General features: G+C 36.0%; 3 protein-coding genes across 4 annotated transcripts in view; 1 reads left to right on the top strand and 2 right to left on the bottom strand.

The window, feature by feature from the left end:
* The window catches only part of LOC136840133 (WAS/WASL-interacting protein family member 1-like), a 79,930-nt gene extending 78,507 nt beyond the window's left edge, over window positions 1-1,423 (bottom strand). The window contains exon 1 of the mRNA XM_067106546.1: window positions 21-1,423. The gene's annotated coding sequence lies outside the window, so the exon portion shown is untranslated. The remainder of the gene's footprint in view (window positions 1-20) is intronic.
* A 1,367-nt stretch (window positions 1,424-2,790) lies between these two features.
* Window positions 2,791-12,648, bottom strand: RpS4 (ribosomal protein S4). Its single transcript, XM_067106549.1, has 6 exons — window positions 12,502-12,648; window positions 7,564-7,819; window positions 7,171-7,268; window positions 4,196-4,367; window positions 3,852-3,981; window positions 2,791-2,937 (listed from the first exon to the last, which is right to left on the bottom strand). Exons 1-6 carry the CDS (start codon window positions 12,505-12,507, stop codon window positions 2,814-2,816), a joined length of 786 nt encoding a protein of 261 aa, XP_066962650.1. The 5' UTR covers window positions 12,508-12,648; the 3' UTR covers window positions 2,791-2,813.
* Window positions 12,649-16,252: 3,604 nt separating this feature from the next.
* Window positions 16,253-21,704, top strand: RpL12 (ribosomal protein L12). Of its 2 annotated transcripts, none has more exons than XM_067106544.1 (4): window positions 16,253-16,506; window positions 19,771-20,025; window positions 20,194-20,312; window positions 21,487-21,704. In XM_067106544.1, the coding sequence occupies exons 2-4, from the start codon at window positions 19,797-19,799 to the stop codon at window positions 21,571-21,573; spliced, it is 435 nt and encodes a 144-aa protein (XP_066962645.1). In that variant the 5' UTR covers window positions 16,253-16,506; window positions 19,771-19,796; the 3' UTR covers window positions 21,574-21,704. The 2 variants fall into 2 exon arrangements, with proteins under 2 accessions (XP_066962645.1, XP_066962644.1); XM_067106543.1 differs by having other exon boundaries at window positions 16,259-16,433.
* Window positions 21,705-21,811: the final 107 nt, after the last annotated feature.

Below are 21,811 nucleotides of genomic sequence, written 5' to 3'. Positions count from 1 at the left end.
TAATTTCACATATATCTTACCTTGATTTATACATCGGCATTTTCAGCTATCGGTTCGTAGAATTCTGTTTAGGCTATGTGCCACTAACCTAGGCAGAATAATGCATCAAATTTATTTCACAATAACTGTCATGCAGTCCTCTGCTGTTCAGTTTTTTTCATACATTTCAAATATCCTGAACAGCGTTGGAGACAATTGCCAATGAAAGACACGAATGACAAATATTAAACACTACTGAACTCGCACCGGCAAACTGAAAAACTGTATTGTGAACTAAACGCATTACCGAATTTACCGTAAACAATAGCGGTGTGTAAAGCGTGCTGTTACAGTTTTACAAACCATCTATGTAACCACCCACCAGGACTGTCTTTAATGCAGGCTTTATCGTTAACCATCATGATGTCTTGCATTTTTAAACTCTGGAGTCACAGGCCATAGGAGTAGCATTTTTTCTCGTACATATGAGTTGTTCCACTTACCAGCATTTAAATCTCATTAGGACCTTAGTCAGCTTGAGTGCTGTGTGTGTGTGTGTGTGCGCGCAGAAATTCTTTAAATAAAAAAAAGGCACCAGTTCTTACCATGCCTTTTTAAACAATCATCTCAGGCAAGTATAAGTTGTGTGTGTTAGCTTTATGGTAACAATGATTCCGTTTCACGAATCACGACCGAGTGTTGGTTTCTGAAGGTCGTGATGTTTGTTTCGTACGAATTACATGTTAATAAGTCCTTGAAAAGAGTCGCCTCAATCCAGTCCCTGCTTAGAAATAATAGGATTACGCCAGGTCAGGGCACGATGCCTTAGGTTAGGAAGGTAAGGTCTGGTTAAGTCAGGACACGGCATTCTAGGAAAGGTTAGGATTCCGAAGTTTCAGTTTCAACTAGGCCTATCTGCTGTTTCTGAAAAGAACTTTGAAGTTAGTTGTTCAATTTTTAACCGCAGGTCAAATGTAATAACACAATAAAGTTCTATATCTTTGTTTATGAGTTATATTGCTGCTCTCGTAGGCAAAAGTTTGACTTCATTAGCTGTTTGTTTTTCGTTTTCACTAGTGGAAGCTTGCTTTTGCTAGCAAATGATTTTCAGGCTTGTTGCAATGCAAACACTATTAAAACTCTTCACCATATTCCATTCTCCACCCGTTACATTTGTACTTTCTTCAGCTATCTGCACTCTATAAAAAGTCACGCGAAGGTAACACACCCTTTTCTCCGTGCCACATTCACAACTAGAACCAGTCACTTAACCATCTATATACTGCTCTTATCAATTACAATTTACATACTACACCAATCATCAACGCCCTTCCAGTGATTTTTCATTTGACCTTTTCTAGAGATATGTTTGTATCATAATGTTCTTTCTCTTTCCTCTCACGGTTTTGTATAGTCCACACTTTCTACCGTCTAAAACAAAACTGCTCTTCTTCTATCAGACGTCAGTGTCTTACCTTACACATTCCCTTGTATTTGGAATAATGGTGTGCCATATGTTACCTTTGTCCACACAACTGAATAATTATTTTCTCAAGTTCTCAACCACTTCTTCGGAGCTTTCCTCTTAGACAAATATCCTTTACATATCTGGCCAACCATTAATAATGAATTATACTGCCGTAATTGTAACTATATACTTCCTTTGATAGTTTCTCAGCTTCTTAATCATTCCTAAAATAAAAGACTAACACACGGTGCGCAATCGTTGTAGTATAAGAAAGGTCCTTGGCCGTGTTCGCTCGTAAACTGACTGGCATATCAATCAACATCCATATGGCCGTAAAGAGGGCACATTAGAAACGTGGCCAGATAACCATTTTTAGATTTCAATACCATGGTTTCATTGAGGGGAAAACATGAATTTAACATGCGAATCAGAATTTTGAATACTTTAGATATAACAATGGACACTAGTGGAAATGCATCTGTAGTTACTTGTTTCTTGCCATGATAAATCTTTGCATACAGTAGTTACATTTATATGTTGATCCCATCTCAAAAGGATGGTGGCAAACCAAATGCATTAGCATTCGTGGCAGCACTTTTGTACGATTTAGACGAATGGACATTGCACTTATCCATCCAGTTAATCATAATCTGGAAATGAATCTACGGTGCTTACATTTTTTTTTTTTTTTTTGCCATTACCATCAAGCTCACACAGCTGTAGTTACTTTTTAGCAACTCGAATTAATTACCAGTAGGTAATTCTGGACACCTACCACGAACTTGACTAATCTAACCCCTTAACAATTAAGTTTACCAGTTCTAGGTACTTCTGGAAACCTACCACGAACTTGAATAATCTAACCCTTTAACAATTAACTTTACCAGTTTTACTATTACAATTTAAGTTTATTGTTTAGCATCTGCGAGTTCTGGGGCTATTTGTATACAGTACTTACATTCCTTTAAGTATTTTATTTATTCTTCAAAATATCAAGCATCTGCCGAGTTCTGGGGCTATTTATATACTGTACAGTATTTACATTCCTTTAAGTATATGATTTATTCTTCAATATAGCCGGCCTTTTTTTTTTATTCTCATATTGACAGCCGCCTTTTTTTTCTTTTTTATTGATTTACACTAGTAACAAAGACTTGATAAATTCTTCAAAAAGAAAAACAAGGATAACAGTGTACTGCAGACCTACTCCGACCTCACCTTAGGGGTTTGTAGGGGGGTAAAATTCAAGACAAGACTTGTTAAGAAAGCAGAAAGGGAATACTATATAAAAAAAATTTTTGCATTAACAATTTTTAGAGATGGCAAGGTAAAAAAAATTAAAATTGTTTCACTTCACATATTTATTTTAGTTGGTTTTCCTGGCCAACCTACGATCACGTTCTTCTGCAATGCTCAACTTGATACCTTTACCACGTGGCAGGGAAATGTAAGCCTTGGTACCCTTACCAATAACAAACACATTGTTCAACCTGCAAAGGAAACATTCACTTATTAAAGAGAAATGACATTAATATATGAATCTTTTAACACCAACAAAAGTGTAGCTAGCTATATATATATATATAAAAAAGCAAAGTTTTTCCCTACATAGCACTTGAATTTTCTTCACAAGTATTAGCAATAACCCACATCTTATGATAGGTTTTTTCCCTTAATACATTTACAGCAATAGTCTTTTATAGAAGACTTCATTTCATATACTCAGCATTAGTATTTGGGACATTCACATAATTCCCAGTTTCTAATGACAGCTCAATTTGTGCATAGCCAATAAAATTTAAAGGCCATGCATTTGGATTACAGATTTATTTAACTTAAGAGCCATAAAGTTCACAGCATAAATGTTAGTATGATGTGCCAGCCAACACTTTACAAAAAGGCTAGCTGTGACAATCACATCAGACTACTATCTTACTCTTCCGAGCTCGTTTAGGAGGAATTCAATATAAATGCCTCTCGTGCATTACTCGGATCACGTTACCATGCAAGCTTTTTGTCAAGTGTTTCCTATGGCTATACAGGATATATAAAATAATGGAATCAAAGCCACTAATAAACAATTCTTTTTTTCCAAAGAAACCAACCCCCTAAAAATGACTTTGAGAAATTCTTCTAAACACTACCGACTACTACAGTCATAATGACTTTCCTGTTAAGATAATGAAATAAAAATAAGTGTTTCTCATGCTAAAGGTAGATGGAGGTAAATTACCACTCTAAAATGTCCATTTGCAAAAAATTAAAAATCCCACATATACTGCACTAGTAGTCTTACTGCTGGCTACTGTCATAAAACGCTTCCATTGGACACTAACAATTCTATTACTACAAGCAAAATGAGGAAACAACATTATAAAACATATATCTAAATACAAAATCTTACCTAGTAGCAAAGGTGTGACCAGCAGTGTCTTTAACATGGACTACATCAAAGCTACCAGCATGTCGTTCACGGGATACAATTGTTCCAACACGGCCCAAGTTACGACCTCCAGTGATCATGCACAAGTTACCTGTGGGGAATGAAAAAAAGGATTTAAAATACAAAGAAAACAAAGATTTACTTAAAATGGTAAAAAGGGGAAAATAAAATCTATTTTCACAATAAATGCATTTGGAATTATTTCTCAGCCACCCGTGTAACATCCTTGAGACTAGACTGACTAAATCAAAACATTTCTGTTCGCATAAAAATACTCAAATGAAAAGGCCCTAGGCCTCACTCACCAGATTCAAATTTGATGAAATCCTTCATCTTCTTGGTCTCCAAGTCAAACAAGATGGAGTCGTTCACCTTGACGAGGGGGTCAGGGTAACGTAGAGTACGACCATCAGATGTTACAATGAAGGGTACACCCTTTGGTCCAACAGATACCTTCTTCACCTTGCAGAGCTTGTACTGAAAGATTAGGCTCCACTATTAATATCTAGATTTATTCATATAGTAGCAGTAAGTTCTTTACTCCGTATAGAACAAGAACAGGGAACACCCAAATGGCAATGGAAACTAGGGGGCATAAGGTAACACATCTTGAAATCCCTAAACTCTTGCCTTGTTGACACAATGACCTTTGATCAGATTAGTTTCTACTGAATCCAATTCTCATGCATCTGAATACAGCCATGAAATGTTAAATTTTTTCAAGAATAATTAATTAGTTCCTGGTGTAACCACACCAAGCCTGGGACTGGAATGTAAGACATCGTTATAAGATGGAGGTTCTTATATATACATAAAAGTGAAACTTTATCTGGCCTAAAGCTAACCAACTGGAGAGTGGTTAATAGATTAGAATATGAGATGATTAAGCAGTTAATAGGTTAGAATGCAAGGTTATTAAGCATTCAAAGATACTGGAGTTCAGGTTTGACTTCTAGTTACTGCCACTTAGAAGGGCCTTCCAAGACTCTGGTGCCAAATTATAGCCAAACTCTTCTAGCAATACTCTTGATACAGGGACAATTGTTTTAATGGTTACCAGGAGTACTAGAATGTAATTGGATCGATGATGATGATGATAATAAAAAAAAAAAAAAAAAAAACTTTCATTACCTATAAATTTATAAAATGTACAAAAATGGTCACTGACATAAATAAACCATTAAACTGGTATAAGTTATTAGTCCATACACAACAGTATGGCATACAGGAGAGAAAGCTTTAGCCTAAAAGCAGTAGTACTTATTAAGCAATAGCCAACTGCTTGTTATTCATTATATCTCTTGCTGTACTGTACTGACAAGGTAATACGACCAATAATGTCACTTTAGTCAATGTAACAAGGTGCATGGGGTATGGCAATTCAAGACACACCCAACCAAACTTGTCTTGCTTTCCCGAGCACTGTAAAAGAAGTTTCTATCAAAGCTACTTCTAAAAATTACAAACTCGGTACAAGAACATAATCTTACAAAAAATTTAAGTTTTCTTAGTATGATTGCCAACATAAAACTTGGCACTAAGGAAATTTACTAGGGCATTACATTGCTATGGTGTTCCAGCCCACATTTTGTGAGATATGTCTACACTTAAAAATGAGCAGATACTCCATATTCATGTGTTCAACTGCACCTAACTTTTGGGAATAGCCAGCCCAGATTTTTAACTGGGCAGTCTTGTTGAGCTACTTAATAACAATTAGGTAACTGGTGATAACCTTGTTAGCATACTCAGTTATGGGCAGTCAGAAATAGTCAGAACAGCATTAGGGAATTAAGAACGACAACCTGGAACTCACAGTTGTGAATTATAACTACTGAAGTTTACTGTAAACTATTATGTGGAAATACATTACACTAATATGTAAGTACAAACCAATGTAAAATAAATAGCATACAATTTCAAAATAAAACATACAGAAAAATGGAGCACAAAAACAATGTTCAATAAAATTTTTACTATATAAATCATTAGGCTTACACACAACATGACATTCTGCTGTCACGATGTGGGGTGGTGAAAACCTGGCTGACACAGACTTACCACTACTGTACTCCAGCTACGAAAGGTTAAGACTTTCGTATAATTAGTGGTGCTGACACTTTTCCCAATTTGCCACGGAGGTATTTAATTCCAATCCAAAAAGGTACACTTTCAGGGTAAACCTCAAGGATAAGGTTAAGTGACTTCGTTTTAAAGTAATAATGAATGCATGTACCTGTATATGTAATGCATATGTTACAATATATATTTATACACACCTTTAATTAAATTTTGAACTGAGCAAAATGAAAAATGCAAAGAAAAGTCAAAGTATAATGTTTTGATCGTTTTGTTTTGCTTTTTTCCGACAAATGGTAGGTGATGACAGACAATCCTCTAATTAGGTGACCAGCGGTCACTTCACTAAATCATCCATACACAATGAATTGGCAGCACTGCTAAAAATAAAATGCCAAATCTACCAAATTATCACCCTTTTTCCTGAAAAGTTTGAATGGGTTTAAGAAAATATGGCAGCAGTGCTAATCACCTTCCAGTCTCAACCTTTTCTAGCCAGAGTATAGTCTTCTCAGTCCTCGCAGGTTCATTGTACTTTTGTCTATTTTGCTCTTAGCATGTATCAGTAAGCTTAATGTTTTGCAAATAAATGTCTACTTTACTTTCTCTGTCCTATTACTTTGCTTCTTATACTTTTCACTATTTACCTCAATCACATTTACTTAAAATTCTTTCTTTCACTTATACATTTCTTCTGCAAAGTATAGTTATACAGTATAAGCAGCAATGTAGCATGTTTTGTTAACTCTGCACTCTGTATAGTTAAGCAGTACATTTCAATAATACCGCACTTTTATATCAAGTAGATTAATAACACAAACACATTTACAAACACCTTAAGGAGTTCCTCTTAACCTTTTTCAAAAAACAAAATTAAGAAAGCAAGACCTGGGGGTGACAGAAACACCAACAAAAATGTGCAAACTTTGGCACACTGACTAGTGCTTAGCACAAGAAATAACCTAAGCATTATCATCTACAGGGTGAATATTGGGGCAAGATGAAAGATGACATGGAACAGCTGGGAGGAAAAGACAAAGGGAAAAATATGTGAAAAGCAAAAACCAATGCACATGGTGACCCATGGGACGGTACAGAGTGATATGCAAGGTACTTAGCATATGATACACCATACAAAAATTAACCTTGCACTCAGGGCAGGAAAAAGACAATACCAGATCATTTTGGACCTGGGACATACCTTTGCTTCTTCATCAGTGATACGGTGAGGGATGAATCTGCCTTTTACATCATAGAGAATACGGAAGTGTTCCCCAGTCTTCTTGATGGTTACAACATCTGTTACAAAATTACATTACAGTATAAGAACTTGTTAAAGGTACCACCTTTCATTTGCACTACAGTTTCGTGGTTTCTCACTGAATGAGTCTGGAATCAATTCATAATTCAAAAACTGACTTCCCAACTTTATTAGCAATTGTAAGTCTGCATACTCAACTTTGTACAAAGAAATGAGAAAGTACTAACGAATTATAAGTGCAAAAACAAACAAAATCAATATACTCCCAATAACTAGTCAATATTTACAATTAATTAATGTACCAAAGGGGAAAATGAGTTTTTTCTAACATACCCATGAAGCCTGTTGGGTAGTTCCTGTCAGTGCGAATCTTTCCGTCAACGCGGATAAGTCTCTGCATTGTAATCTTGGTGACCTCAGTGTTTGTCACAGCATACTTGAGACGATTCCTAAGAAGAAGCACCATGGGCAGGCACTCACGCAACCTGTGAGGACCAGTGGATGGTCTTGGTGCAAACACACCACCTAGCTTGTCCAACATCCATGATTTGGGGGCTGTAAGCCTCTTCAGATGCTTTTTAGGACCACGCTGAAATGTAAGATTAACATAAAAAATGCATGCCTTCCAGTTTATCAATCTATCAATGCTACTGTCACCCAGAATATGACCCCAATTCCTGTTTCACCCATTTAACTAGAAAAAAAAAAAAAAAAAAAAAAAAAAAAAATCTGTCCTGCTTCCACTAGTGATCACCAGCCTTCTACCCCACCCAAAAATTAACAACCATGCTAACTGCAATGTAACAGTGGGAGGGGGGGTATTAGTAGTTGAAACACTTTTCAAGTTAGGTGCGGTTAGGATGCAACTTTATATTTCACTAATAGTACTACAGGTAATGTTCAGTTGGGTGTGTCCTACGTCAGGTGGGTAAAACCTCTTTGACTCATTTGTGCAATACATTAAATATCTTGCACACCTTCATTTGCCGTTTTTAATCAACGAATACTTTTAACCGGTATTGACGACCCATTACCAAATTGAAGTAACTAATCAGTAAAATGGTCAGTAAAATTACATATTTTCATCATTATTCTAAATAAATTATAAAATAACCATTATGTGAATGAGCTGGCAACGAGTATGCTCATTCTGGTACAGAACACAATCTCATGTACAATTATTAACAGAAGTGCATTTTCAAAATCTGATAATGAAATTTTTATAAAGCAATTTGATAAAATGTTACAAAACCGAAAGTTTGACCAATTATCCATTTACCAATTTCCAAACCATCCACATAGACTTTACTGTAAGATGTGAGAATGACATTGTCAAGGACTGATTAAACTGAATTTTGTTTTAAAATTCTGCTGGCTGATATGAAAAATCAGTAAAACTTTACTTAGTTGCGCAGCCTGATTCCCGCCAGTCAGCGACCAGGACAGGTTACCGCCTTTTTTGGGGGGTCCTGGGGGACCGCCCAAGCCAGTTCAGGGCACGTTGCCTAAGTTAGGTTGGGTAGGTAAGATCTGGTTAGGTCAGGACCTGGCACTATAGGGAAGGTTATGTCTATTTATGTATGAGGAACGTGTCCCGGTCGACGACTGGTAGGAATCAAGCAGCGCAACTTTAGTAAAGTTTTACCAAAAAATCCAGTTGGTAACAAAACCTCTGGCTGAAATTATTAGGTCAAGTTTACAGCTTCCAAATTAATCGTGTAACGAAGCATATAAAAGTACTTTGTTAGTGTTGGCTGCTATCCAATTCAAAATACATGTAGTAATACAAATCAATCAATTATGGGGTTACTATTGTAAATGACAGCAGTGTATAATTGATAATGAAATGACTGCATATTTTGTGCTGACTTACCACTAACAATGATGCTGCAAAAATTTCATTGAAATTATAAAGTGCCTCCATGCAGTCAACATTACTTATGTGGTCGTTGCATGTTTCTAAATGTGTTTATAACAACTGCCCTAAAACATTACTTACACAGTCATTGCATGTTTACAAATGTGGGTAACTCTAAGCTGCAGTTCTGCGGTGAGCTAGATTATGGCAATTGGCGTTTTCCTATGTTATTTTACTTGCTTTACAAGAATTTAAGGTAATATTTTGTCGGCCAGCTGTCACTAAACTGTAATTGACCTTTGAAGACTACACGACTGGGTAGATCTAAGCCGGCATTCTGCGGCGAGCCCCCCGCCCCCTCCATAGCTAATATGGCAAACCTGTAGCCAGTAAACACCCCTATGGTATGTTAGGTTGTTATTTTTACGGGTGTTTGCTGGTTACAATTTTGCCGTATTACCTATGGAGGGGGGTGGAGGGCTCACTGCGGACTGCCGACTTAGATCTACCCCATCGTCGTGTAGTCTTCAAAAGTCAATTACAGTTTAGTTACAGCTGGCTGACAAAATATTACTTTAAATTCTTGTAAAGCAAGTAAAATAACATCGGAAAATGTCAATTGCCGCAGTCTAGCTCACTGTGGAACTACGGCTTAGAATTACCTAAACGTGTTTATAACAACAACTGACTTAAAACATTATTTATACGGTCATTGCATGTTTATAAATGTGTTTATAATAACGGCTGTCATAAAGTTAGTCAGAAAAAATTTGCATATCCTGTGTTTATAATAACAGCTGTCATAAAGTTAGTCAGAAAAAATTTGCATATCCTATGTCAGGTTCTGTGAAGTCAAGGGCCAGGTAGGACCTAGCAGCCTAGGTTAAGTTGGGGAATGGGTGATACGGATTTAGTCCTGTAATTAGGCATACCAATGACACATCTTTGAAGAAAGGCCAGTTGAGAACAACAGACACAGGTTTTGCCTACAAAAACAACCCCATCCTTTCGTAGAATGCGGTCCTGACCTAACCAGACCTTACCTTCCTATGCTGACTTGACCATGACCTGACCTGATCCCCCCAACCCCTACAACACTCAACATACGCTACATGGACCAAACTTCCACCTACAGGTAGTTAGAGCCTACTCCCCTCTGTTGTGTCAACTACCTTTTTCATGATTTATCATTTTTGAGACCATTCATAAGCTGTGCCTACCTTATGAATGTCTAGGCCTGTGCAATTTTAACCATTAAACATTAGATTTATGCTTATTCACTTGTTTTCGGTCGCCCACAAAAAAAAAAAAGTTTCCTCTGGGGTGGGGCACCCCACATGCTGGATAATTGATAGGGGATTCAGGATACAAGTAACCCTGTTTCTACTAACAATGATGGAAAGCATACAAAAACAATCATCAGTCAGAAAAATAAGGTTTGTCACTCGTGAGTTATACAGGCTTAGACACTTTAACCAATTTTCAACCTGATAAAATTCAGGTGGTGGTTTATTCTAAACATTTCATGGATAACATTTTCATTTCTTTACCTTTGCCATTTCATAAATTGGATTTCACAAGTACAAAATTACTTATATTAGCCTAATTTTGTTGTATTTCTACTAAAAATCAAGGATGGTTAATAACCAATTGGCTGTTCCACTGCTACTAAGCATAAAAAAGATTATAATTTGGCTAGGCCTATATTACATAAGCAATGGACATGGTTTAGGGTAGGATTGGCTGCTAATAAATTAATTATCGGTAATTTTTCAGACGACTCCAGCCAGCCATTTTGAAAGGACCCTGCTAGCCATTTTTGCATGAAAACCCATTTTGGGTTTTTCATGCACAAATGGCTAGGAAATACCAACCTACTGTAACCTACAAGTGTTTACTGGTTAAATTTTTGCCATATTAGCTTTGGAGGGGGATGGGGGGCAGGTACTGTCACACCTTATGTCGTAATTTGATTAATTATTTTTCTCTGTTACAAAGCATTTCTAAGCTGTTACGCAATTGGCGTTTTTCTATGTTATTTTACTTGCTTTTTACAAGAATTTAAAGTCATATTTTGTCGGCCGGCTGTAAATATACCGTAATTGACCAAGAAAAATATAACTTAAGTAAAGTGGGAGGTCTGGCATTGACAAGCCCCCCCTCCCCGAAAATGTAACCAGTAAACATCATACGTTAATTTTTAGGGGTTTACTGGTTACAACAACCGTAAGCTATGGAGGGGGGCTTGCCGTGGCTGAATGCGCAAAATTGTACACAAGTAATGCAAGTCGTGTAGTCTTCAAAGGTCAATGACAACAGTTACAGCCGGCCGACAAAATATTACTTTAAATTTTTAAAATAACATAGGAATCGTCAATTGCCATAGTCTAGCTCACCGCGGACAGCCCGGCTTAGAATTATTGAAGGTTACGTATTGAGAAGAAATTTTTTGTTTTGATGTGTTTTACCCAAGAAAAATATAAATTATAAAGTGGGAGGTGGCTGGAGTCTTCCGAAAAATGACCAAATCATCAATCTATAGTCTACCACAACCAAATTCCGTCCTGGATATCAAAAATTGTACACAATTTTCGAGTCCTACAACAGACAGTAGAATATATTTTTTTAAAACATACTGGCTAGGCCAATATATATTGTGCAGTAACTTATTAAAGTTAAAAATAAGAGCCAATATATATTATACAGTAACTTATTCAAGGTAAAAATAAGAGCCAATATCTATTATGCAGTAACTTATTCAAGTTAAAAATAACAATAAATTACATTCAAGTCCGTAATAAAAAGTTTCATTTGAAATAAAAGAAAACGTCTTGGATGTTTCAATGGATTCCCTCTCACATGGACCAAGCCTACAGTGGACCGACACCTAAAAGTTACAAGTTTAGGGGGAGAGCTTAAGGAACTGTAAGACATTTATTTGTTTTGTGCTACGTACAGTAAATTAAAATGATCGCCTACGAGACGTCGGGCCAGGCCAATATGCAAATACTAACAAACCAGGTCCCTGAAATGCTACCGGCCTGAATTACAAAGCCTATCCGAGTAACTCACACCTAAATGACCTCCATGAAATATATTTAGTTTAACCTATCACCTAACCTACGTTTCATCTTCATGTCTTCAAAGTGACGAGACACTTTCATAAGAGCAGTAATAATTATCACTCGAAACACATTGGGTATAGTGCACGGTACTGTTTAGCGAAAGTACGAGTTGTAAAAGTAAACAAAACATATCACTATATATCTCTTTCATCTGAGAGGTACTGACCTCCTACACGGATAATAAGCATAAAATGATAATTTTTCTATAAAACTGGCTATAATAAAGCACGAGTTTATTTCAAGAATATGATCAAAACGGTCGCAATACAGGATAACATTATTACTTACAGCCATTGTTACGGTTGTGGTGGATGGGAAGAGAAGACAACTGACGTACGGAATGCGCACGTTCCTCGTTCGGAATTTGTACTGAGCGTTTATACCTTTATAACAGCACCTCACATAGTGAACTCTTTCTTCTGAAATTACTTCCAGATTATTCCCCTGTTTTTAAACAGTATTACCGTCCTCACTGTTTTGTTCATTCTTTTATGAATAAGGAAACTATTTTCAAGATACTCTGCACAGTTAATGTCTAGTTTGAGTACGTCGCATGACTTAAATTCGTCACATTCCAATTCTATTTTTATTGTAGTGGTCATTTAATTTTTTAGCACTTGAGAACTTATAATCACTCATTGTACTTTGCTGTCTTTCCCCCTAGAAATTTTATCCATCTTCTCTTTATAAACATCACATCTTGGTAGTCATACTCACCTGCCATAATTACATCTATAGCCGCATTATCAACCTTTCCTCCCAAACTGATGCGATCTTTTAGTTCACAAAGGTTTTAAGCGCGAAGACAGTCTCATCTTTTTCTCCACCAACTCACTTTTCCATCTACTCGGTACTACACATAATGTAATAACTTCTATGTCATATTCTCTTTCCAAAAGCATAAAACCTCACTGATTGTTCTCTCTTATAGTTTCCCCTGTTTTATCATACAATTAGATTCTAACATTCCTCTGTACATCATCATCATTATCATCCAAGTTTATTTTTGAAGGCCCTGCTGTCAGACTTCCTATGGTCCATCTGGCTGGCTCCATTTATTTATCAGTTTCAGTTTATAGTTATCTTGAGCAACGTTCTATGTTAATTTTTCATAAACATAAACATCTTCAAGTTTTCTTGTTTTATTTTTAGTTCTTGGGCATTTTCATTGAATAGTCTTCGTGCTCTACATTAGAATATTAATTTTTCTTTTGTGCTGTGTATTTGTCTTCCTTATTCTGCTCACTCTTCCATGTGCATTTATGATTTTGGTTTATATGTCTGCACTTTATCGATCAGAATTCTTTTTTATTAAACGTTGTCGTATTTCAATCGCCTTTTCTTCACTAAATGAATGTTTAAAATGCAATACCATTTCATAAATGCTCTCCATGATAATTTCTATTTTTCATTCTTGCTTCTTCTTTGCACCTCTTGCTTATTCTGAGGTCTTTCATATTGAAACATTGGAAAACTATACACTTTGTGTCATCAGAAACCCTTTAACTTGTCGTCTATTAGGTATATATTGCTTGCTTATCACATATTCCCATGTTTCTCCTTATCTGCTGTGAGCATTTTATACACAATTGTTCATCTCTTTAGTTGGAATTTTCGGTGAAACATCTTTTTTGAAGCCGTTTTCAGCTTTAGAAAATTTTTAAGTAACTGGTTCTTATTGTTTTTATATTCTTTGATAATCTTTTCACTCCCATATTCAAAGAACATTTGCTATCATGGTCTCTGAGATATTTTCCCATTTTCATTAGCTTAAATTCTCAGTTCTTCACTGTTTTCCGTTATCTTATTTCTTACAACTTGCAATTTTATTCCGTATGGAAATTCCACGAGTAAGTGTTTATCTATTCTTCTTTTTACATTTATTGGAGTTTATGGAATCATCCAACAAAAGCATTTTATTTTCTTCACTAGCTTGTGTCGATGGGTCAGGGGGTTTGATAATAAATATATTTTGAATCTGAAACCTAATTTCCCATTTGTGTGCTCATGGCTTATATTTTTTCCTTCATCCTAGTAGATTTTTCAGTGATGTTCTTTTTGTGTTGATCTTATCGCCACTCTGAAGATTTACTAAAATTTCATCAGTTTTTTTTTTAGTCTTTTTTTGTGGGCATTGACAAGCAGCCCCACTTTACTCTTTAAAATAAGTGCCATACTGCAAGAAAACTAATACAAAAGGTTCTAGGAAACAACTGACTCTATAAGCAAAATGTAGATCAAATAGGTTCCCGTTCCTTTTCTTAATATTTACATGTACGTCCACTGTTGCAGTGTTTACTGACGTATCCAGTGACTTGACAACTCCTCCGGGTTTATCTCATACATTTCACTATTTCTCACTTTGCAGTCGAAGATTTTTCTTAAAGTGATTATCATTAGATAGCAGATGTTTTATTGCACTTAAAGAAATACCATTCCTCCCTTACTGGCGGATCAAGGGATATAAAACACCCTTGAATATACGATTTTTATGGACTGGGCATATCTTATTGTAATTAACTTTTTACAGATATATACTGTAGGTTTGTCACATTGAAATATTTCTAAAATAAGGCTTAGTCACTCAGAGGCTTTCTTTTCAAAGATGCATATTCTTAACATCACTTTTCTTAAGATATACTTTATTACCATATATGATTACGTTTATCAATAAAGTTTCTACATTGTCGGGAGCACTATAATTTTATGATGGGGACCCTCTTGTACTATACAGCATCTACGATCTGACGTATTTAAAAACAACAAATATCCAAGTATATAATTTCACTGACTGGTTTTAGCGTGACCGTAGCAATGTTTATCTATTCTAAGCCTCAAGCAGCTTGGCTGAACATCCTTTGTGATGTCGATTATATCATCGGATGTACCGATCAGTCTACGGATGATGTCCCAGGTTAGGAACTTGGTCATAGAAGATGGTGATGTTGTCTATGCCTCACCCATTTTTAGAATCACGTTAACAACACATACAAGCTCACACAAAAACTGACATCTCTGATGAAACATTTATAGTAACATTTTCATGAGGACATTACTACAGATGGTATTTATTGGTAAAATGTTATAGTTGTTCAGCAAATATTTTAAAGAGAAACGTTTCATGTGTCAGTTAAGTGAAGTAATATTCATTGTTTCACTGTATAGCACAAGAGATTGTTTCTTTTTGGGAAAAAACTATTTTGATAAAAAAAGAGAAAGATTTGCGAACAGGAAAGAACCATAGAATGTGCCGTTACATAGGTAACGTGTACTGGACTATGAGAAACACTATTTAAAGTTTCAGTTTATGTACATTCCATTGCATAGCCAAAAAATAATTTTCATAATTATCACCCAAAGATTTATACAGTAATATCTTAAAAATTGATAGATATGACCATCACAAACATCTGAAGTTGCCATCATATCCGAAATACCTCCAAAAATAGATGCAGAGAGAAACATCAAATTTTCAGTTTATGACATATCTCATAGTATATCAGCTGAAAAAAGCTATTCTGTATATCACTTAAAGATGATGATTCACAATATGTTAAAATTATAAAGCTATGACTATCATAAGCATTGCCAGTTGTTATAATGTCCGAAATACCAGTAGACATAGAAGCAGGGAGAAACATTAAATATCGTTTATGACAAATCGCATTTCATATGAGCTAAAAAAAAAAAGGTATTATGTATACCAGTCAAAGATAATAATATATATGTTAAAAATTGATAAAGATATGATTATCATAAAGATTTTGAGTTACCAAAATATCCGAAATACCACCACAAATAGAAGCAGAGAGAAACATTAAATCTTTAGTCTGTGACACATCTCGTTTCGTATCAGCTGAAAGAAGATTATTGTTTAGATAAATTAATGAAAAATATTTATGATATATTAAAAATGATAAAGACATTACTATTATAAACACCAGAACCTGCCATAATACCCGAAATATCACCAAAAATAGAAGCAGAGAGAAACATTATTGGAGAACTTTCACACTATGACGCGACAATTCTTCCTTCGTGGCTCAGCAAGAACCTATCGGTCCTTTGGCCCTGTAGCCATTCTCTGGATTGTCTGGTGCAACTCGTTGTGGTCGTTCTCATCAGGGTTCATCCACCACCTGACGATCTGTAGCGTCGCGTCGTGCATATATAATCAGTCAATATGCCTCCCAAGTTTGACCCAAACGAGGTCAAGATCGGTAAATGTGCAAATATGTGTTTTTTCTTAGTCGGTAAAATCGACGGTGTGACATGGGGTTCTTCCGAGTCAAGGTATGAGCATGGTTTTTCGTGTGATTAATTGAGGTTATTGTTTTTGTGCCATTGGTAAGGTTTTGGTTGATATAGTTAATGTGTTTATATAGCTTACTATTTTTACAGTTAAAATTCCTGTATAGCTTTTGATTTGGCATTAGGTTACTGTTCTGTCACGTAAGATAATATGGTCACGTTACTCAATACCTTGGCATACGAAAAGCATGGAAAGATGAATGTGATTTTCTTAAAAATAAATTTGTAGGCTATGTATTGATAGGAATTCATTAGGTAGGCATCGGTAAACTAGTGATCATTACGAGATTAATGTACTCAAAAAGTATATTCCTAGTTAGGCGAAGAAACAGTTAATAGTATCATACTTCGCATTATTTAGGCTTTTGTTTCACCCCCAGGTACCGATAAGCCCCAGTCAGTAAGCCGTCGGAATATTTCCTCCATATGCGAGCAAGGCTACACTGTGTGAACTTAGTAGGCTAAAAGACCTAAATCTTGCCAGGTTGTACTTCTTCCAGTGCGGTCTTGGCCTTGCAACAATAATTATTGTAAATTATTCTCGGCCTCCCAGATTTAACTTTCTATATCCTAGTCCACTTAACGCTTGCAATTTTTTTACCTGGAGGATGGTTGGGGAACTTGGCTGTTGAGCCATGCCCATGATAAGTGAGGCAAACCCAAACCAAATCTGACATTACAGGAGGCAAATATCTATTTATACACTTAGCTGTACAACAAAGCATGAAGCTGTTGTGCACTTGAGCCTAACCAAAAATCCCAAGATTAGCACAGTTGATAAGATTAAGTTTGTTTAGCCTGTAGCATGCATGATGTTGATTGCCACATGGACAATGTGACATGGTTGCAAGGGTTTGAAGTTTGGTTTTCACCCCAGAATTATAAAGTAAGGCAAACTATTTTAGGGATAAACATAGAGCTGGGAATTTGAAACTGGCCATTTTACACCTGAAAGATTGGAAGGTCCAAGGGAGAGGAACAGAAGAGATCATCAGGTCCAAAACAGTTTGGCACAATAGATTATAGTGGTAGGAGGCAGCCATTGTAATTGAAAAGCTAAGCTGCCTAAATTGTATTAACCAGAAATTATGGTAATAAATATGGATTATTAATTACATTTTGAAATTTAAGAGGTATATTCAATGACACCACAATAAGGGGTCAGAGGTTAGGTTAGGTAAAGAAAATTGTTAGGTCATATTCCTCCCAAAATACCTATTAAGGGCGATTTGAGAACGACAAACAGGTTTTGCAGGTGAAAAACCTAACCATTCCTAGAATTGTCTTGTCTTAACAGCCAGGCCTTGCTTTCCTAACCTCACATATGGTGCCATACCCTGACCTAGCCCAGGGTTCTTGCTTCCTTGAAACACCTTCCCCCCAAAAGTAACATCAACCATCAGAAACATGGGTTAAGCTTCCATTTGGAGGTAGTGTTAGATTCTTATCCCATCGTTTTGCACTACCCCCAATGAGGCCCACAGTATCCCTGACCCCTTACTCTTCATTTGGTTAATTGAGCTGATGTTCAACAGTGCTGCACTTTTAAGGAGCATGAAAACCAACTACATATAAATATAAAAGGAAAAGAGCTGAAGCTTGTGCGGGTGATTACCTAGGCCTACGACCTTGCATGATACAACCAGGTTTTGAAGACTGTTTTTCCTACTTGTACTGTTGAAAATGGGTCCAGATTACACAGGATACCTAGTGAAAGGTGATTTGTATGTATAGGAAATATATAAACCAAATTGGCATATTCAAATTATGTAAATGTAACTAGTTACAAGGCCTCTTTAGTTTTTCCTGGAATATCAGTTAACAGCATCATTCCTTTACCAGTACACCATCAGTCCTCCCCCATTTTTTTTCTCTCAACTAGTACACCATCATGTAAAGAATTTTAATTTAAATTTCATGCCACACAAATTTTGCATTTTTTAATCCAATAATTCCAGTGACATTTGCAAAGACTTTAACTTCCATATGATAACCTACAGCCTGTACAAAGTCCCACCTTTTAGAAAAGCCTGTGGTTGGAATGTGAGTGTGCTAACATCTTTAATACTTCAGTGGTATTGTAAGATCAGGTTTATACCTTACCGAGCACAACTAAGTGCAGTGTTTTGTAGCTTGGACACTGCATTAAAATGCCTCGGGAGAGGAAATATAAGGGTTATTGGATATGCTACTGATTTTTTGTAGACATAACCTGAGTCACCTTAAAGACAAACAAAACCCCTATATTTAGTGGAAGGTGAAGTGGTTGTCAAAGTAACAAAGTTAGTTATTGCAGGATAAGTGCAATACTGAGTTTGGTAAAATATATTAGTTTTCAATAAGACTCCAGCCAGCCAGTTTTGCCTGAAAAACCGATTTGGGTTGTTGCAAAAATGACTAGGAAATGATAGGGCACTAAAAAAGCCAACTTAACATAACCAAGGTGTGTTTACTGGTTACAGTTTTGCCGTATTAAGTAAACAGGGCCTGTCTGTATTGTTTTACCCTATGTCGTAATTTAATTTCTATCATTTGCCCATAGTGTTTATGGGGTTCAAAATAACAAGAATGAAGAGCTCTTTTTAAAAATTTAGGTTGTTTCGTATATTGGCATTTTATAAAATAGTACCCTTAATTCAAGTAGCTGGCAGTGAGATGATTGAAGGTTTGAGAAGTCTACTTTTCACTGGGTCCACTGGTTAAAGATTGGATTATCCCTTGATTAACATCAAAGGTGGATTTCCTTCGACCAGCATAAACAGCTGCCCCACACCCTTTCTAGTTAGGTAGAGGAAAAATTCAAAAGCTGTCTAGTTATTAGAACTGGAGACAAAAAGGTGAACACTGTGATGCCTTAGCAAGGCTGTGTCCTTGAAAAGCCAGTTTGGATGTGCCCTTCTTGTGTGAAGTCCTGTATGAAAGGTCGATTTTAAAGTTATTACATTGTTTGTTTAGCAGTAAGGCTTGACAATGTGAAATGCAAGTCTTACAATTTATATATTCATAAGCAAAAAACTGCTAACTGTAATTCAGCATTTTTTATATACTGTATGTATATTTTTAATACTGTAATCTTCGTTAATCGTACTTTTCTTGAAAATTTATCTTGACTAGTTTGAGTAGGCTCAAAGTGAGTCATCAATGCTCAACTTGGGTAGTAACAATAAAATTGCAGTTTTAACTGATGATTAAAATAATGTATGTTAACTTGTTTGTTCATAGTTAACTTTGAATCACTTTTTGCAGTATGTCTACGATGTGTTGGTGGAGAAATGGCAGCCACTTCATCTTTGGCTCCCAAAATTGGTCCCCTTGGTCTATCTCCAAAGAAGGTGGGTGATGACATCATGAAAGCTACTGGAGATTGGAAGGGACTGAAGGTCACTGTAAAACTCATCATTCAAAACCGTCAGGCTCGTGTTGAAGTTGTCCCCTCAGCAGCATCCTTGGTTATTAAGGCATTGAAAGAGCCTCCACGTGACCGTAAGAAGGTCAAGCATAGTAAGTATGATGTATTTTGGTTGAAGGGCATGTTTTTATGGAACAGCCATGTATGGCATTGTTAGATTACATTACGGTGTCAATTTTGTCATGTTATGAGTATCGGGAATGTTTGCAGGCCCATTAAAGCCTTGAGTATTGGATTGTAAGTGATATTTCTTGTTTCAGTCAAACACAATGGCAACATCACTTTGGATCAGATGATTGAAATTGCCAGAACAATGCGCTTCAGGTCCCAAGCTAAGCAGCTGTGTGGAACCTTAAAAGAAGTCCTTGGTACTGCTCAGGCAAGTATTTCAAACCTTTAGTAACATTTTGTAGATTTAGTGCAAGGTTTGATAAAAGATTGGTTTTGTAACTTGGCTGGTTTGACCCTACTTGTTAGATGCGGGATAGGGTACAGTAACAGCCTATAGAAATATGTTTCTTATGGTCGCTGATTGTAGGCAAGTGTACATTTGGCATTACCCAGGGAAACTATAAAAAATACATGTTATTAAACAGATGGTTTAAACAGTAGTTTGTAAATGCCTCATGTTTAAGTTTTTAAGCGGTCTGCATCTTACAGACTCATAGTTTTATGTGGTTTTAGAATGATTTACACTTTGGTCCCAAATGTGACCTAGGATTAATTTAATATTTCCAACATCTTTAATATATTTTCAGTAAAACCTAACCAATTTGGCCAGCTGACAATGTTGGCTTGGTCTGGCTGAAATGCTAAAATATAGGATTTGGTTTTAATGTTTTCAGTAATTACAAATGTTTGTCATAAGCCTCAGATTGCCTGCCTCCAAGTCACATACTGTATAATTGGAAGGTCACAAATGGAACAATGAGCATATAAATGGTTGTAATTTGTTTCTTTGCATATGTATTCTTTCACTCATCATGATAGAATTTGGTTTTGTTGCTAGATTGGTAATTGAGAAATAGGTAGACATTTATCTATTTGGTTTAGGTGGGATAGGTAGATATTTATCTATTTGGTTTAGGTGGGATATTTTGTTTTGCAGAGTATTGATGATTCCTGGGTAAAGTGTGAAGCCTTACTTACTCATTTGAAAGGTAAACTTTAAATGATATTAATTTAGAAAGCACAGAATTAGAATTGTATGGCTGGGACCAAACACAATCCTAAAATATGGAAGTAGTTAGTTCGGCAAAGAATGCCATGAAAACCATCTTACATATGAAAGCTTGAACCATACAGTATAAGAATTGAGAAGAGTGTGTGAAGTACTTTTCACACCATGTATGACTTAGTTATTACAGAGTAAAGATTGAACATGTTTAGCAGATTCTCCATCTACTAAAACATGATAGAAAAGTTGTGTTCTAAAGTGTAATAGTAACTCGAATGGTTTCTTAAGGTTCGCAGCCCCTGGATAATTTTGTATGCCAGAAATTGAGATGTTTGGCAGTACTTTCCCAATCTTGACAGTTTTTTTTTCCTTCCAGAGTGTTGGGTGCACAGTAGAAGGCCAGAATCCCCATGAAATAATTGAGGGGATTGATGATGGCACAATAGAAGTACCTGAAGAGTAAGCAAGTATCAGTCCCTACTCTACCTGTGGAAGCTTCAACTTGACCAGAGGTCATCATTTGCTTACATTCCTCACAAAAGTCATGATCATTCCCATGAAAGCATTCCTGGGTATAAATAAAGTAGGAGACTAGTAGTTGTATTATTTCCCAATTAGTAATAGAATACTACTGTATTTCTGACATAAATGGAGAAATGTAGCTTGTATTATGGATGCAACTTGAATGCTTACATAAGCAG

Source organism: Macrobrachium rosenbergii, chromosome 7, assembly GCF_040412425.1.
Source record: "Macrobrachium rosenbergii isolate ZJJX-2024 chromosome 7, ASM4041242v1, whole genome shotgun sequence".
Lineage (NCBI taxonomy): Eukaryota > Metazoa > Arthropoda > Malacostraca > Decapoda > Palaemonidae > Macrobrachium > Macrobrachium rosenbergii.
Note: the sequence above shows the minus strand (reverse complement) of the source record. Positions and strands in the feature narration are given on the sequence as shown.